At 37.7% G+C, this 19827-nt stretch overlaps 1 protein-coding gene across 3 annotated transcripts in view; it reads left to right on the top strand.

Moving 5' to 3' along the window:
* LOC143247504 (dachshund homolog 1-like) overlaps positions 1-19827 on the top strand; it is a 109757-nt gene that overhangs the window by 71269 nt on the left and 18661 nt on the right. For all 3 annotated transcript variants that reach the window (XM_076495743.1, XM_076495741.1, XM_076495742.1), the window contains 4 exons: positions 9216-9307; positions 11042-11221; positions 12597-12803; positions 13394-13477. In XM_076495743.1, the coding sequence (XP_076351858.1) occupies positions 9216-9307; positions 11042-11221; positions 12597-12803; positions 13394-13477 (563 nt within the window). The remainder of the gene's footprint in view (positions 1-9215; positions 9308-11041; positions 11222-12596; positions 12804-13393; positions 13478-19827) is intronic.

The following is a 19827-nucleotide window of genomic DNA, read 5'->3' as shown; positions in this document are numbered from 1 at the left end:
GTCACATTAAACGCCCCACGGCTCAAAGGTCGAGCATGTTTAGTGTGACGGGGATTCGAACCCGCGACCCTTAGATTACGAGTCGAGAACCTTAACCACCTGGCCATACTGGGCCTTCAGTTTTATTGCACACATCATATAACATGATATAAATGTTAACAGGAATAAAATGTTTATCTAATGCGTTTCGCCAGAAACGTTACAGTGCTTGATTTAATAAACAACCTCTACAGTAAGTTCACTACGTGTGGAAGTAACGTTAATTCAAACAAAGTAGGAAAATTACTTAGCTCTATTATATTAGAGTTGTAAGGGAGTTTATGCAGAATGAGTTGTGGTGTTATACGTAGACTAGTCACTCAACAACTGAAAGTTTTAAAATACTTCCATGACGTTTCTTATAACTGCAAAACATATATACACACACACACACTTTTACAAGTTATACAAAATGAATACCAAGTTTCGTGATGACGAAAACCCTACTTGAAGTAAAAATGTATTCTCATGACAGCTGGTATGAGTGTTGTCACTTTAATTAAAATAAAGTACAGAACAACGTTTCGTCCTTCTCAGGTGATCTTCGGATTAACCTGAACACCAAGTTTGTTCTGTGCCTTCTTAAGAAAATTACGTTTATAACTTTAGGCCATACTTACGCTCCCCTGATGAAAGTCATTCATGTTGTGAGTAAGGTCCTTTTAGCGCCCTCTGGTAGCACATAAAATTTATTCATTTGTAACTTTAGATTTTATTATTTTGTCAAAGATAATAATTTATATAACGAACATTTCTTATTGTTCATTGTATGAGCTGCGTTTATAAATTTAGTGCATGAAACTTAAGTTACATTTACGCCCTCTAGTGCTCGATTTTTAAATTTATATTATTTCTAACTTCCTCTGGAACAATTATCCTATGCACTACTTTATATATAAAAAATGAAGTTAGGCCTATTATAAATTGCTAAATATTTCTCTAAACAACTCAGTATAAGGTTGCACAACTGAACAGATATTTTGACAAACCGTGCAAGTTATTTTTGTTTCCATATGGTTAAATATTACCACAAGAGGACGTGATCATAGATCAAATGTTCTTGGACAACGAGGATAAACGTGAAAGTTAGGAAGTTTACAACTGAAGTGTCTTTAGTTTCAAACATTGTCTATTTCTGTTCATAGAAAAGTCAACTTTATCACCAGGTAACTCGTAAACTCATAACAATTACCCAACTAGTGGATACAAAAGGTCTTTTTAGTACCTAATAAATAGGCCAGACAGGTCTTTTTACAACCCAACTAGTGAATCCAACAGGTCTTTTTAGAACCTAACTAGTGGATAAGACTGGGGTCTTTTTAGAACCTAACTAGCGGATAAGACTGGTCTTTTTAGAACCTAACTAGTGGATAATACTGGGGTCTTTTTAGAACCTAACTAGCGGATAAGACTGGTCTTTTTAGAACTTAACTAGTGGATAAGACTGGTCTTTTAGAACCTAACTAGTGGATAATACTGGGGTCTTTTTAGAACCTAACTAGCGGATAAGACTGGTCTTTTTAGAACTTAACTAGTGGATAAGACTGGGGTCATTTTATAACCCAACTAGTGAATCCGACAGATCTTTTTTATAACCCAACTAGTGAATCCGACAGGTCTTTTTAGAACCTAACTAGTGGATCAGACAGATCTTTTTATAACCTAACTAGTGGATCAGACAAGTCTTTTTAGAACCCACCTGATGGATGCGACATCAAACACTCCTCCATAATATCCGTAGTCGTAAGGCAACTTTCTTTACGAGTCCCACACACTCAAAGCAGGACAGTAGAGGGTTTTTTGTTTATGTGTTTTTTGGCCTGGTTAGGTGTTTTGCATATGAACATTGAAGGACGTTAACTGTAATGATCGTTCTGATTAAAGATATCTCTACTGGTGACACATAAACTTCTCTCTTAAGAAGTAAATATTTTCGTTCGGCGAGTTCTCTATCCTGCCACGTCTCTCTCACAACGACTAATAAAATGGGCATCCCAAAAGAATAAAATACACTAATTAATGATACTCGGGTAAATTATGCCACTGCTTAGGTCGTTATCGAGTTTATCGTATTGCTTAAACACAATTATAATCAAAATTTAGCTGTTTTCGAATCTCATTTTCTACGGAAGATGGGGTTTGTCTTGAATTTCGCGCAAAGCAACACGAGGGCTGTCTGCGCTAGCCATCTCTAATTTAGCAGTGTAAGACTAGAGGGAAGGTAGCTAGTCATCACCACCCACCGCCAAACCTTGAGCTACTCTTTTGGCAACGAATAGGGGGATTGACTGCACATTATAACCTCCCCACCGCTGAAAGAGCGAACGTCTTTGGTGCCACGGAGATTTGAACCCGCGACCCTCAGATTACAAGTGGAGTGTCTTAACCACCTGACCATACCGGCTTTCTAAGGAAAGTGAACATAGAGATATCAATTACTGTGATTCAAAGTGTTATAATAGTACACAAGATTTATTGCACTGAATTAAATAGCGAAACAACAAGCATGCATTTAGTAATAAAATAAACAGGGGTTTCTCTGAGCATCGTCAAATATAAAGAACCGATTTCATTATTTATGTAATTTCCTCATTTTAGAAACAATAAAAGAAATAAGGCATGCGCATAAAACATTTTTTTCCCTCTCTCCTCAGCGAAACTAACATGTCGTATTTGTAACAGTTTCGTAAAAAAAAATAAAAGGGTTTCTTCGTATTCGACAGATGGGTCGGAAAAGTAGTCGATCAAACAAACAAATGAAAAAATACCAGTTTGCAGTTGAGCTTCTGGTCGGATTTTTATCTGCTTGCCAGTTAATATAAGCTGGAGGAATGATGGATTACAGTCAGGACCTAGTCGACAACAAAAAGGGAAATCAACTCAGCGAAGACATTAATCATCGGAGTGGCACTTCGTAAGACAGAGGCGCTGCCATTGGTCGATTTGTGTTTTACAGCGCTCCCAAGTGTCAGGCTAGCTTAATTACTCGAAACTGCAAAGACGGATCATCGCGAAATAGTGCAAATTTATCCAGTCACCCTTGGCCGGTTATGAACTAGGAAAATGCATTAATAGAAGGTACTGCTGTCATTTTGGTAATCTTAAGTTTCCAGAAATCTTTATTTTTTCTCTGAAACGCTAACTTTCTCCGCTAATTCCCGGACCTAGTTATTTATCCTCAAACGAGATGAAGGATTGATATGCAAATAGGAAGACTCTCTCGGAATATACATTTATTCCTTTTAAACTTTACCCTGCCTTGGTTGTTTAGTCTTATTAAGTCTTTCATTTATGTCAGGCAAGCGAACGTCATTAAATAAAATGCGAAATTCCACAATATCTGCATGGAATTACAGGACTGACATATCCGCCCACCTCTGGACTTAACGTGTAGCAAGACTTGGTATTATGTCTTTACCAACTCCTCCTAGAAAACAAACGTTGGAACGGCTCTTTTACGTACCTCGTTTCACTTTCTTCAGAAGTAAGTTTGAAGCTACAAGATACTATAGAAAATGTGCATATAAACAGACACAACACAAAGATTAGCAGCTAGTTGACAGCTTAGAAACACACGCACTCTTTTCTGGTTAAGACATGATTTATTGATTTATAACACCCGTGAAACAAGGACAAAGGTAGCTGGAAAATGTTGTAAGGTTTTCATTAAGCTAATGAAACAACAAGAGATCGATATATTGTAACTTCGTGTAGAGTGTTTGTTTGATGAGGGAGGGATAGTTCAACTTGTGTTATAAAGAAGTAATTTTAATTTAATATATTACATAGTGAACTGTTTTTGAACAGAGAAACCATTGGTATCGTAAATTAAACGTTATGTACATATAACGTTATACGTCTACAAATTAACTACCGAGCCACTGAAAATGTTACGAAATTAGGGGGGAAAAAAAAATAAAAAGGGAAAATATTATAAAATTGAGGCGACGATATAAAAATCGAAGAGCTTTTGTTAGCAGCCATTTTCTGTTATTTTGGTAAAATGTCACAGATTCCAAGAGTAATTCCTTCTAAGTTTCATTAGTTCTATTTCAATTGTGGAAACGTTTAACTCCAGCAAACAAAATAACAAATAATAGTAACAACAAATAATTCATGCATTTTAAACGAGTTATAAATACCTATGCATACATAGCTCTCTGTTCGTGGACAGGGTCCCTCGCTGGTACAGCGGTAAGTCTACGGATTTACAACGCTAAAATTAGCGGTTCGATTTCCCTCGGTGGACTCAGCAGATAGTCCGATGTGGCTCTGCTATAAAAAACACACACTCGTGGACAGGTGTGTATGAATGTCATATACTGATCTCTTAAAATTATATTGTATATGTGTATGCATACATAGGTACCCACCCACACATACATATATAATCGAAGAGTTATTGTAATATAAATATCATTGATTAAGTAATAATGTAAACGTGGAATAGTATAAAAAAGAATACAACGAAAACAATGGTGTTATAAAATGTGTCCTTGAACTAAAGTTATTAGGACAAGTACGTACCACACAAATATGTTGGTTTGTTTGTTCTGAATCTCGCGCAAAATTACGCGAGAGCGATCTGTGCTAGCCGTCCCTAATTTAGCAGTCTAAGACTAGAGGGAAGGCAGCTAGTCATCACCACCCACCGCCAACTCTTGTGCTACTCTTTTACCAACGAATAGTGGGATTGACCGTAACATTATAACGCCCCCACGGCTGAAAGGGCGAGCATGTTTGGTGCAACGGAGATTCGAACCCGCGATCCTAAGTTTTCGAGTCGAACGCCTTAATCCACCTGGCCATGCCGGGCCTCAATTTCTCAGTTAAGTCTTTACAACTAAAAATATTATGCTATAAGGTTAAAATGTAAAACTTAAAATAAAAATTCTTCTTAGAAATAAATTACACTATCTCTTCTTTCTTTTTTATCTAATTTTCAATTCTAATTCAGTTGGTTGACTCGAGGGTACGAGAATATGTTCATAGCTGTACTTTTTTAATTCGAATTTTTTTTAATATTAAACAAAAGACTAGAAAACGAGCGATCTGTGTTATGGCCACCGTGAATATCTAAACTTGATTTTTTAGCGTTATAAGCCTTCAGACATGGAAGCAATTCGAAAAAAAATTACAAAAAAGCTCTTAATGGTATCAGTGAAACCTACGTAAGCTCACTATTAGATTAGACACGAAACTCGTGATTATGTGTGTATGAAAGCCGAACGTCAGAAGTCGTGTCATAATACGTGTATGCTAATAGACCTGTTTAAAGAACTTTTTTTTTCCTAGCTCAATAGTATGGAAACTTCATCGAGTTGTGTATTCTGAAGATAGCAAAACGGCCCGGCATGGCAAGGTGGGTTAAGACGTTCGACTAGTAATATGAGGGTCGCGGGTTCGAATCCCCGTTATATGGTACTTTTTTTTTTATCCCTGTGGTGTATTCTTCCACGTTGATAGAAGCTATATCACAGAAATTTCAATAAAAATTGTTAGATTTGTGTCCCTCTGGTGTTTGTTTACTAAATTAAATTCTGTAACGTGCGAAGTAAATACTAACTTTAATTCTGATGTGTGGCCCGGCATGGCCAGGTGGATTAAGGCGTTCGACTCATAATCTGAGGGTCGCGGGTTCGAATCCCGGTCGCACCAAACAGCTCGCTCTTTCAACCGTGGGGGCGTTATAATGTGACGGTCAATCCCACTATTCGTTGGTAAAAGAGTAGCCCATGAGTTGGCGGTGGGTGGTGATGACTAGCTGTCTTCCCTCTAGTCTTACACTGCTAAATTACTGACGGCTAGCGCAGATAGCCCACGTGTAGCTTTGCGCGAAATTCAAAAGCATATCACATATAGCAAAACTGTTTAACTTATGTGTGAAAATAAACAAATTAAGCTTAGTTTAACAACTAAAGTGCTGACATCAATAAATTTCATAATCATTTTTTCATAGACTGTTTAGGCAGAGTATTCATAATGAAACTTTGTAGAATGGACGGCAACTGCCTGTTGTGGAGAAACAGATGTAGAGGAGGACGTTTCGAAAGTCTCTCGTCTTCATGTCATAACTAGGTTGTTCTTATTAAGCACGAAGTTACACATATGGTTATCCGAGCTCTTCCCATCACGGATATCGAAACCCGTTTTTTAGCACTGTAAGTCCGCTGAGCCACTGAAGGGTTAAGGTGTTTCCATGAACAAATTTAACAATTAAGGTGCTTAAATCATTTTCTCGTTCTGAGATTAACCACCATTAACCTGTGGTGTTTTAATCCCGAAACTTTGTAAGTTAAAAATAACTATCGCAACGCCAAAAACGGAGGATTCGTTGAAACGAAATTCTTATTTTTTGTTGGTTTAAATAAAACCAAGAGTCGTTTTACAACAAAGTGAGTGTATGTGATGTTGGAATTGTGAACAACGCAAGCAACGTGTAGATTAATGGCTGGTATTAACCAATGTTAACAAAGGAAGAGGTTCTTTGTGGCTTACGACCCTGCTAACACGTGTAATTTTCCTGCGCGCGATGCAGACGCTGTCACGTGGGGCCTCCTCCATCAGTTTTCTCTTGTTCATCCAAGTCCCCCACCACGTGTCCCCATGTGTTCTGTCCTGTTTATGAATGAAACAGACTCAATCACTCTGTCCCCATATGAAGTTTTTTGGTATTGCATGAGAACTGAAATTGCTGTCATTCATAACCCGAAGAACGAAAATATTATTAACGAATCACTTGAGGGCGTTACAGTAGTTTTATTTGTTGCGAAATGTTTCAAAAGATTGTTTTCTTTTTGGTTTTGAATTTCGCGCAAAGCTACACAAGAGCTATCTGCGATAGCCGTCCCTAATTTAGCAGTGTAAAACCAGAGGAAAGACAGCTAGTCATCACCACCCGCCAAGAATAGTGGGATTGACCGTCACATTATAACGCTCTAACGGCTGAAATAGCGAGCATGTTTAGTGTGACGAGTATTCGAACCCGCGACCCTCGGATTACGGTTTCAAAAGGAAAAAAGTATTACTAAGCCTACATTAATTGAAAATTCTCTGCATATGCGCTATTACCTGACTCTGTAAGTAAAATACAAAAGATATTTGATTAGGTAGGGTTTCTTACTTAGTTGTCCGTTGCGTGTGATAAAATATTACCGGACAAACTGTCTTTTTTTAGTTGTTGAGAGGGCTCAAATTTTGTACACGCAATCAGAATAGATCGTTAGTGAAATATAATTAATTATTAGATTAGAGTTGATGAACCTGGAAAATCCTTTCAATATATTTCAGATGCTCTAAGACTAATTTTGATGTATAACATTTCTGTCTGACATAAATGGCTAAAATGACGACAGTGAGGGTGTCGTTATGTGTAACGTCAGTGTTGTGACGTTAAAATGTTATTTATTTCGTTATATTTACAATCTTCTGTGAAGTGACTTAATTCAACCTGTAATAATCTGAAAAGATAAGCACATAGCAATATCATTAAACGAAACTTGCTATTCAATTTCTCCCTCTTTCGTTTGAAATAAGGTTCGTTTTAGTGTAGACTTTTACTGGTAATCCGATAGGTCCGGAATTCAGCCAGTAGGTGATAAAAATCGCGAACTAGAAAGTTTCAATTATATTTATGGATTTGTGGGTAAACTATATCAGTACATTACTGGGACAGAACGAAAAAAAAAACGTTTATAAGGAACAAAAAGTTAGGAACAAACTTCTCCTCCAGGCGTCCGGATTTGCGTTGACAGTTTGATTTTACAATGTCATGACTGTTCTCGAAATTATATAAAAAAAAACATAAACGTTGATGCACTGCCTTACAGTCACAGGAACAGGGTATAACCCAAACTAGTTGTAAACCTAGATTTTATCACTGATAAATTACGGACTAGAGGTAGGAAAACTGGCCAGTTAACAGTACCTAACGCCGACCTTGCAGATAATGTAGTCCTCCACCACTGTTATATGCGCCCCTACCCCGGAAATGTAGAGGGCGCTTGTGCACCAGTTTGTTTGATTGTTTTTTTTTTCATTTTCATGCAAAGCTACACGAAAGCTATTTGCGATAGCCGTCCTTAATTTAGTAGTGTAAGACTAGAGGGAAGGAAGCTAGTCATTACCTCTCACCGCCAACTCTTGGGCTACTCTTTTACCAACGAACATTGGAATCGACCGTCACCTTATAACGTCCCCACGATTGAAAGGGCGAGGATATTTGGTGTGACAGGGGTTCTAATCCGCGAGTCTCAGATTAGGAGTTGAGTGCCCTAACCACCTAGTCATGCCGGGTATTTCTTTGTGCATCAGCGAGGCGCGAACATACATACTCAAATTTACAGTTCGGACATGCTAACTATTAGCTTGACCCGGTATGGCCAGGTGGGTTAAGGCGTTCGACTCATAATTTAAGTGTCGCGGGATCGAATTCCGGTCGCACCAAACATGCTCGTCCTTTCAGCCGTGGGGGCGTTATAATGTGACGGTCGATCCCACTTTTCGTTGTAAAAGAGTAGCCCAAGAGTTGGCGGTGGGTGGTAATGACTAGCTGACTTCCCTCTAGTCTTACACTGCAAAATTAGGGACGGCTAGCGCAGATAGCTCTTGTGTAGCTTTGCGCGAAATTCAAAAAAACAAACAAACTATTAGCACAACATGAGAAAGAGACAGAGATATTTGCCAAGTTTGTGGCGGGAGAGTTTCTACATTTTTATACTACGGATCTTTTTAATAATTTATGTTTTTTTTATTCCAATACAGTATGTCGACTTGTCCACTTTGGAAGTAGCCTCTCTGGTGGAAATAATAGGAACTTTTTTCAGTGATAATTATAAAGTTATAGATATATTAGAAGTGAATAAACATCAGGTTATTCCTGCGCAGAGGAAGAAATTTAACTTCATGATTTATATTATTAATTATGTATTCATTAGAACAAATATTAATAATACCGGGTATTTGTGTGAAGAACATAAAATGAAAATGATACTGGAACCAATTGCGCTCCTTACTTAAGTACTTCCACGTATTTTATTCTGGAGACAATTGTTGCGTAGGTTGCTTCCAGATTGTTTTATAATAGTAATAGGTTAATGATAGAATATTTACTAATATATTTTAGTACACTATTAGTAATATAAAGTACATATGAGTATTACTGTATAATGTTTCAGAATTCGTGATGAACGTTCTGATGCAGTCGGAGGGAAGGAAAAACATTACAATATTGAAAGTCAAAGGTTAAAGCAAGCAAGTTACTTGAATGGTAAGCATATAATGTGAAAAATTAGAAAGAAGGTGACTGGGTTGATAATTACATTTTGAACTGTTATGTCATGAGATAATAAACGTAACCTGATTAAATGGTAGTATATAATATGATGTCACAATATAAAAAATGGACCACTTAAATTCTAGCTAGTTCTATGACGTCACAACGATAATGAAGAAACCACGTAAACAGGTTATTGAAGAAAATATTTTTCTTTCTACACCTAGCGTCCTGCAAAGGAAGCTTTTTACGTAATTCATTCTATACGTTGAAGTATCAAATAAAATATTTTTGTTTCTACACCTAGCGTCCGGCAAATGAAGCTTTCTGCGTAATTCATTCTATACGTTGAAGTACCAAAGAAAATATTTTTGTTTTTGCACCTAGCGTCCGGAAGTTTTATAAACTATTCGTCCGACACTTACATTGTATTTATAAAATCAACCTATTATGTATTTAGGATTATAATGACTATACTTTTGCTACCAAGCGTAACAAGAGTGTTCTGAAAATGAGAAATTAAAAACATCAGTTTACATTGAACGATAAAACTCTCGTGATTATATCGTGATATTAGTTCTTGGTATTGCAGCTACAATATACCCATGGGCCCCCCGCTAGTACAGCGGTATGTCTCCGGATTTACAACGCTAAAATCAGGGGTTCGATTCCCCTCGGTGGGCTGAGCGGATAGCCCTATGTGGCTTTGCTATAAGACAAATACATATATATACCCATGATATACTTTTCAGTTCATAGAAGCTGTTATAGAGGACGCTGCAAATGTAATGAAACGTAGAATAGTGAAAAGTAATCCACACCAAAGATAACAGGAATATTACTTTTTAAACCCCAGATGTGGATATCTCTCTCACGAAAATGAAGTTTCACTTGAAATGACCAGGTTATTTATAACGAGTGTCCGACGATGTTTGTGGTAGCAACCAACATGCTACTGTTTCCAAATGAAAAATAATTATTCTAAAATTACTGGGCCCTGTCTACATTTGTATGTTTGCCTGGGCGAGCTTAAAGATCGGGGCTTGCTTCAGTTTAGATATCAGGTATTTTCCGCCTTATGTTACTCATGAGCCAAACGGCTAGGCCTAAGGCTCTGAGATTCAGACATAGATGCCACTAGTTTAGAACTATTTAAAAGGTTGAAGGTAACCTATTATAAGCTCTCGCCGCTTGCACAAGACTCTTAACCCAGTAACGATACTGACTGTCAGTTTTATAATGTGCTTACAGCTGAATGTAGCGAGTGTGTTACACTCGAACTTCAGACGTTGCAATACGCAGCCCAGTCAGTTTTCCGTCTGGCTCTTCGCGAAACATGTTGATATTACAGTTGCATCTTGGTGGGATGGAGGTTAAAGGTAGATAAAAAAATATTGACGTTACAAAATGAATTATGTATTAACCCCGCCTTTCTTTTTAAGTAGTTGATAATTTTAGTTATAGTCCCCCCGTTTCCCCTGGGTTTGTCTTCTTCTTGGTTTCCTCTTTGTAAACCTGAATCTAAGTTTCACACATATTCACGCTACTTTAGCGTTTATTACACTTTATACTAAACATGTACCATCACAAATAACCACAGTCCGTTTATTACAGTTTATTCTAAACATGTACCGCCACAAATAACCACAGTCCGTTTATTACAGTTTATTCTAAACATGTACCGCCACAAATGACCACAATCCGTTTCTTTCACTTTATTCTAAACAGGTGCCACCACAAATGGCCACAGTCCGGTCCTAAACCTATCCCAGAACAGCAGCAGACTTGGAATTACAGGTCCGAACCACGCTGGTGGCGATCACAGCGGAAGTGACGTTGCATACAATGATTTTGGCGACGAAGATGAAAATGAAACAGATTTTGACGAAGATGACGAACGAGAACGAGGTAAAGATATCACCTTCCTGCAGTAATAATCGTAAAATACAATATTTTACATATAACAACAAAAATTACTTGCAATCCAACTTATGGATCCAATATGATTCATTTTTCTTTAAAAGAAGGACAGCAAATAGTTAATAATAAAGTAAGTTACTTTTTCTTTATGAGCTTGTATAACAGGTGTATCATTTATGGGAGAAAATTAAGGCAGGAAAATTACAAAAACACGTAACGCCGAAAGAGAAGAACCTCAGTTCCACCTAATTAAATGAGAGACTAAACACTCTAGATTGAGAAAAGAAAAAAATATATTAATTTAGAAGCGACACAAGGCCTGACATGGCAGGTGGGTTAAGGCGTTCGACTCTTAATCCGAGGATCGCGGGTTCGAATCCCTGTCGAACCAAACATGCTCGCCCTATCAGCCGTGGGGGCGTTATAATATGACGGTCAATCCCAGAATTCGTTGGTGAAAGAGTAGTCCAAGAGTTGGCGGTGGGTGGTGATGACTAGCTGCCTTTCCTCTAGTCTTACACTGCAAAATTAGGGACGGCTAGAGCAGATAGCTCTTGAGTAGCTTTGCGCGAAAAAAAAAGGTGACACTAAATAGACTGAATAACTGTTAGCGGCGAAAGAGTCTTTATGGGAAATCTGTATGAAGTAACACTGATTGTGAAGTGGTTAGGAAGCAAATGATAAAAGTTAAACAAAAACACGTAGCAAATCCATACGAGTTAAATAACGAAAGTAATTAGTCTAGAAAAATAAAGATGGGAATGATATCTGGAGATAGGACCGAAACGGTTTCTGGAAAGCAAAGATATCAGTAAATCACCCTGAATAATATATATATATATAACTAAGCTGCTTCAGTTAGAATATATAGTTTGTATTGAAAAATAACCAGTGCTAAAACTGTGTAATTAACCTTTGTCTCGAATGGACAGACGAGATATACAGTTTTTTAGAAACAAGAATACATTACGAACTTCACGAAAAATTAACAAAGGAAAAATATATGAAAGAGTTTGGAAAATAGAATGACGCAAATGAGAAAAATGTGTTTAGCTAAGCCTAATAATTATTTATTGATTTCTGTGTTTATATTAAGAATTTGATGAGTTTGCTATTATTCATGTTTATCGGGGCACTAAGTACCCCATTCCTAAATAGAGGGAATATATTTTTGTTTTGTTGTTGTAAAATCACCAAGAGTTGATGTGCGTAAATTTATCCTAATGATTTTGTGAAACATTTCATAAACATGCACGCATGTATTTTAGGTACTCGATATTTTATATTTATGATGCTTGCCTTACAGGTAGGTAATTACGCATCAAGTATACAGTGCCAAATTAATTCATTCTTGTGTTAATAGATTATAGTGACAGCGCCGACGTCAGCAGCACAGCAAATACAGATAGGCTTACATCCAATCATGGACTGCCGTTCCAAAATGATGGAAACGCCACCATGGGCCAGGCTGTATTTTCAATAGAGACGTTACTAAGAAACATTCAAGGGCTTTTAAAAATGGCTGCTGACAACGCTAGACATCAAGAAAGACAACTTAACTTAGAAAAAGGTTAGTTTCAAAAAAGAAATACCTATACATGAATAACCACAGAACAGGTTATTATATGTCTGTTTCTGTTATAAAATTGTCAATGTGCTAATATAACGTAGGTCTAGTAAGGTACTGCTTTCATGTTAATTTCTATAACAAAGCCCAAAATCTACATGTGAAAACTACATAAATATATATTACGTTATATAATTTTCAACTGTATTTCAAACTTAGTACTATGTTAAGTATTGCAGTGAAATATGTGTTTTGACGTCCTAAAATAAAATCCCATCTTTGGAAACTTTGGCAAAGCAATATGGAGATCTGTCCGTTACTATATGCAAGCTACACAGTGGTCGATCGAGCCTGCGCTTACCACGGGCATCGAAACCTGAATTTTAACGGCGTGATTCCTCAGTTTTACCGCTGAGCCGCTAGGGGGCTTAATATGGAAATAACAGCTGCATATTGCTTGTACATATATATATGTTAATCTTTCCACAGACACGAAACCAGTATATTTAAGGACGTGTGCAATTCTCAAATAGGAATAGGAATATTTATTGTGATAAAGAAACTAAAACTTAATATTTTTATATTTATTTCAGTGGAACTGCGAGTGGAAATAACCAGGGAGCGTGAGCTTCGCGAAAACCTGGAAAAGCAATTACTGGAAGAACAGAGAACGAGAAGTAAGTTAGTATAATGATGCATCATTACGTAAAGATCTGTATAACTAATATATGTAATTGTGTTTTTTAGCGACAAAACCCACTAAACGATGTATCAAAAGACAGAACTAACTGCAATGTTATTAAACGTCGTTAACACAAAATTAATACGCCCAACCGTTACAGGAATATAATATTTTGCACATTAACTCTTGACTTTTGACACACTTCTTACATCCGAAGAAAAAAATAATCTTATCTCTCGTGTGCTAATCATATTGTATTGTAGCACTTTTAGCGTAGGTATTTAGTCGTTTTCTCTTACAATAAATATATATCCACAAAAGTGATAAAACCATTATTTTAGATATTTTTAAATTGTTTATTTGTTTAGAATTAAGCACAAAGCTACACAATTGAAACCCGCTTTTTAGCGGCGTTAGTTTTTAGGTATACAATTGTGCCACTGGGGGGCGTTTCTAAATAGTACTTAAACAAATAATAAATCTTAAATCTAAATACTAAAGCTTTATCAAAATCAAATGTGGTTTGTTCTTCAAAATATTAAATGAGAATTGCGATTTATTTTGTTCTTACTCAAAAAGAATCCAAGCCTTTCAAGTCCTGACAACTAGTCGCGTATGAATCGGACTTCTAATTTTAGTGTTATAGGCTCTTAACTTTGCCGCGGAGCCACTGTGAGGAGAAACTAATTGGAAGCATAAGAAACATAATATAAAACATTCAGATAATAAGAATAACGTAAAACTAGCGTTTGATAATGAAAAACGTAGAACTACCTTGAGATAGAAATATGAGGTAATAAGGATCTATATTTAAAAACTAACAGTTTATAGTGAACAAAGGATCACGGGTAAATAATATTTAGCTAATGAACACAAAATATAATATGTCTGCGGACTTACAATGTTAGAAACCGGGTTTTGATAGCCGTGGTTAGCAGAGCACAGATATTTATCTCAGTGTGTAGTTTTTTGCTTAAGTTCAGACAAACAAAATAATCCAATAAACAGTTTATTGTGATCAATGAATAAATATAATCTAAGTTAAATATTTATTAGTGAATAAATACCGAAATAAACAGAACCTGGAAAATAATGTATGGTTGTGAGTTATGAAAAATTATGACACAGAAAGGTTTGTTTGTTTGTTTTTGAATTTCGCCCAAGACTACTCGAGTGCTACCTGCACTAGCCGTCCCTAATTTAGCAGTGTAAGGCTAGAGGGAAGGTAGCTAGTTATTACCACCTACCGCCAACTCTTGGGCTACTCTTTCACCAACGAATAGTGGGATTGACTGTCACATTATAACGCCCTCACGGCTGAAAGGGCGAGCATGTTTGGTTTCACGGGGATTAGAACTCGCGACCCTCAGATTGCGAGTCGAACGCCTTAACCCACCTGGCCATGCCGGGCATAGTTCAGAAAGGAAAATGTTGTTGTTTTTGTCAGCCCGAGTAGCGAACTGCTGGGTTTGACAATCACTCTTATAACACACCCATAGCCCTAAAGGACTTTCAAATGCACCGTTCGGAATACTAACCAATAGACCACTTCCGACTCACGTGAACAATGCTTTACGTATATTCTGCAAACGAAAATTTGCTAGTAAACAATAGAAAGGAACATACGGTATTGATATCGCACTGTTACACATGTACATGTAGTCTGGAAAGCCTGCGTATAGAATAGATTAGTTTAAGAGAATATAGCCTCATTTGAAATAAAAGGGTCTTCTCGCTACTTGTGAAAGATTGCAGTACATTGTAAAAAGTAACACGTTTGTTAATAAGAATGCATCATACATAACTTGGAAAGGTACCCGGCAGTGCCGCTTAAAAAAATAGTGCAACCATTATTTTGAGCCATATCACAGAAAACTTTTCTCTCATTACGTATCACTTCCATTTGGAGTAGGTTTCGCTTTTTTTTTCTCTAATGCCCTTCTTACTCATTTGCCCCCTTAGTTTCGGTATCAGGACGACAAAATTCGCGATGAAATAACGCGAATCGTCCGTCCGATTGCATGTCCGTTTAATTTGGCCCAGCATGGCCAGGTGGATTAAGGCGTGTGGCTCGTAATCTGAGGGTACCGGGTTCGCATCCCCGTCGCACCAAACATGCTCGCCTTTTCAGCCGTGAGGGCGTTATAATGTGACGGTCGATCCCACTATTTGTTGGTAAAAGAGTAGCCCAAGAGTTGGCGGTGGGTGGTGATGACAAGCTGCCTTCCCTTTAGTCTTACACTGCAGATAGCCCTCGAGTATCTTTGCGCGAAATTAAAAAACAACAACAAACAAACCGTTTAATTTAAAGTCATTGTTTAGGAGATCCACCTAAGCTTTTCTGCCTAATTCATCGAAATTGTTTAAATTCGTTTTTCACAATCTGTGATACCAGACACGTAGACGGAAAATTCTGTCACATATATGACGTTTTAGTAAGTTATGCGTGTGTGTGTGTTTTCTAATAGCAAAGCTACATTAGGCTATCTGATGAGTCCACCGAGGGGAATCGAACTCCTGATTTTAGCGTTGTAAAGTAAGTTATGTGAGAAGCATAATACGACAAAAGAAAATGAAAAACCTGTTCTTGGCGAAATGAACGGAATTTTAAAGATAAAACAATGAAAAATTTAGTTTCTTTACTAACTAGTTTTAATTACACGTTAGATATTTAATGGTAGTTTATCTCCCAAACAATATTTGAAGTTATCGTATGATCTTGCTTGAAAAAACCCAAAAAAAAACACGTCTTTACGGATACTGTTCGATAGATTAATTCAGTTTTCCCCAGTGTGTTTTTCAATACAATTTACCATTGCAATGAAATATTTGGCACATTGTTGAGTTCCTAAACTACCAAATGGTTGTTGTACGTAATGTAATCAGAAATCTACATCCCATTGTGTCATATAACCGTTTTTAATTTGGCAACCAAATAAGCTTTTTAAACAAATTCCTCAAATTGTAGTCCGTATTGTGTGCTCCAGGAAGCTCATGAACTACAACTCGATTAATAATTACATCTTTCGAAGTGTTTATCTACTTGGTGGGGTTAATATATTAACGTTGACTAAAACCATGAGGATTTCATTTTAAACCACTTTTAATGTGGCGGTGTTCACTAACGAGGACTTAAAGGATGAAACTTGTTTATTTGTTTTAAATTAGGCGCAAAGCTACATTAGGGCTATTTGCCCTAGCCGTCCGTTAATTAACAGTGTGAAACTAGAGTAGAGGGAAGGTACCTAGTAGTCATCACTCACCGCCAACTATTACGCTACTCTTTTATCAATGAATAGTGGGACTGACCGTCATATAATGACGCCCCCACGACTGAAAGGGCGAGCATGTTTGATCTGATGACGATTCGAACCCGGGACCCTCAAGTGATGAATCGAGTGTCCTAACCACTTGGCCGTTGTTAATTATTTTTATCATTTCGAAAACATTTTTACCTTAAGTAATAGTGAGTCGGTTTTAATTTTACATATTTGTTTTCTACTAATTGTATTGGTATTTCAAACTAGAACAGCATCTTGTGGGTATGTAGGCTAAATGTCTAGTTCAGGGATATTTTAAGGTTCTGGTTTAACGGTCGGTTATTTTTGAACTACTGACCAGAGGAACGACAGAGATTTTATGTGCGTGTGTTTTCTTACAGCAAAGCCACATTAGGCTATGTACTGAATCCACCCAAGGGAAATGAACCCTTGATTTTAGTGTTGTAAATCCGTAGACGTACCGCTGTACTACCGGGGGACAGACACTTTGTAAATGGTACAATGGTACTCATCGTCATAAAGGTAAAAATAAAATAATGAGATTCATTGTAACTGCTGGGTGCGAACCTCGGGCTTTCGATTCGCAGTGTAACACACTAAAGCCAGACTACAACCGGCTATTCGTGCCGTTTAAACCAATGAGGTGAGCGAGACAGACGATACTTGATGATCAGTTGCAGATTGGTGGGTTTGAATTTTAGCTGTCCAATCTCTGCACTCATTGTATGTTACTAATGTTTAATTTTGAGTCTTTTTCTGTTTAACACGTCTGCGTTTCAGTTTTCATAATCCTTCAGCTGCTGTTGACAACATGTCATGCAAACATTTTGCGCTCAACATCACGAATGGCTCGCCGGAAGAAAAAATTCGCGAATTTTTGCGCGTGTGGGTGTGGTAGCAGCAAACGAATGGTTAGTTTTAATGTGTTTGTAGGTGTGTATATTAAACCTGTCACAGTTTGATGAGTGTGAACATTCGAATCACACATTTGTAGCGGATAATCTTTAAAAAACAAAAACGCACTGGCAAAATATGACGTCGTGTTTTAGAATAGATTCTGTGATTGATGCCGGCCCGGCATGGCCAGGTGGTTAAGGCACTCAATTCGTAATCCGAAGGTCGCGGGTTCGAATCCCCGTCGCACCAAACATGCTCGCCCTCTCAGCCGTGGGGGCGTTATATTGAGAAGGTCAATCCCACTATTCGTTGGTAAAAGAGTAACCCAAGAATTGGCGGTGGGTGGCGACGACTAGCTGCATTCTCTCTAGTTTGTAGACCAACCTTTGACTCACCGCAGTGAGCGTGACGAATCTAAATATAGAAAATATTTTGGTTACATTTTTGAGTGACTCGTGTATTATTAGGGTATTTACACTTTTTAATGACTCGTATATTATTAGGATAGTTACATTTTTCAGTGACTTGTATGTTATTAAGATAGCTGTATTTTATGTGACTCGCACGTTACTGGGATAGTTACGCATTTTTGTGTGACTCCTATGTTATTAGGATAATTACATTTTTGTGTGACTAGCTTGTTATTAAGAATCCTATAACCAACAGAGTCATTGCAGTTCGGAACCTACATAGTTGATAGGAATGTGTTTGAAGTAAAATGACCCATCAATAACTCTAGAGTTAACGTTGACCAACATCAAAACAAAACAAAAATAACAACAGTGTGTATCTGTTTAACCTCGTCATCATAACAACAACAATAGGTGTCTCAAGTCTATCGTTTCGGTGCTGAAAATAAGAACAGGTAGCCTTGGAAATTCGTTTCTTCCGGTTATACCACTAGTCCTACGTTTAACTTCTCTCAGCCCGGCATGGCCAGGTGGGATAAGGCGTGCGACTCGTAATCAGAGGGTCGCGGGTTCGCATCCCCGTCGCGCCAAACATGCTCGCCCTTTTAGCTGTGGGAGCATTATAATGTGACGGTCAATACCACTATTCGTTGGTAAAAGAGTAGCCCAAGAGTTGGCGGTGGGTAGTGATGACTAGCTGTCTTCCCTCTAGTCTTAGACTGCTAAATTAGGGACAGCTAGCGCAGATAGCCCTCGAGTAGCTTTGCGCAAAATTCAAAAAACAAACAAACAAACTTCTCTCAGCGCAGATAGCCCTCGAGTAGCTTTGTGCGAAATTTAGAACAATTCAAAATAAAATTAACTCCTCGCTGACGAAAGTTACCCCAGGATTTTCCTGCTGTCTGTTGTACGAGACTGCCCAACCACGATTGGCATTTTTCATTTTTTTTAATTCAAACGTTAGACGGTAGAAAAGTCCGGCTAGTTCCAGCCGTCTGAAAGTAAGATTTCTTTATGATTCTATGACGTCACAACTATGCAAAGTAACTTTCACCTTTCCCGCCATTCTAAAACAAAAGGAGACTGGTTCGGTTTAGAGTGGCCTTCGTTGGTCTAACTGTGTGATGGGGTGAAACAATCCCTCTAGCGTGCGGTGCATTAATTACACAAAATTAAAACTATCTTGTTTGATTCGTGCATAATTTGGCCTGGCATGGCCAAGCGCGTAAGGCGTGCGACTCGTAATCCGAGGGTCGCGTGTTCGCGCCCGCGTCGCGCTAAACATGCTCGCCCTCCCAGCCATGGGGGTATATAATGTTACGGTCAATCCCACTATTCGTTGGTAACAGAGTAGCCCAAGAGTTGGCGGTGGGTGGTGATGACTAGCTGCCTTCTCTCTAGTCTTACACAGCTAAATTGGGGACGGCTAGCACAGATAGTTCTCGAGTTGCTTTGTGCGAAATTCCAAAACAAACAAAATCGTGCATAATATGCTCATATTTCCGACTTAAAAGACGGACTTAGCCTGAAGTAGGTTTACTAGGAATGAATTTTATATAACAATGCCATGTAGAAGTCATTATTATTCATTTAACAAAACTTTAAATAGATACAATACTAAGTGGATAGATGTATCAGTAATTTCATCTTATTTATACAAACAATGCTCCAAGAAAGACCCAGAATAACACACTAAAAATTTTTCCTACGAGCTGTATGTAGTTCGTATCAGATACAGCAGATAAACAGTGTAAACA

This window comes from Tachypleus tridentatus, chromosome 3 (genome assembly GCF_004210375.1).
Source record: "Tachypleus tridentatus isolate NWPU-2018 chromosome 3, ASM421037v1, whole genome shotgun sequence".
NCBI lineage: Eukaryota > Metazoa > Arthropoda > Merostomata > Xiphosura > Limulidae > Tachypleus > Tachypleus tridentatus.
Note: the sequence above shows the minus strand (reverse complement) of the source record. Positions and strands in the feature narration are given on the sequence as shown.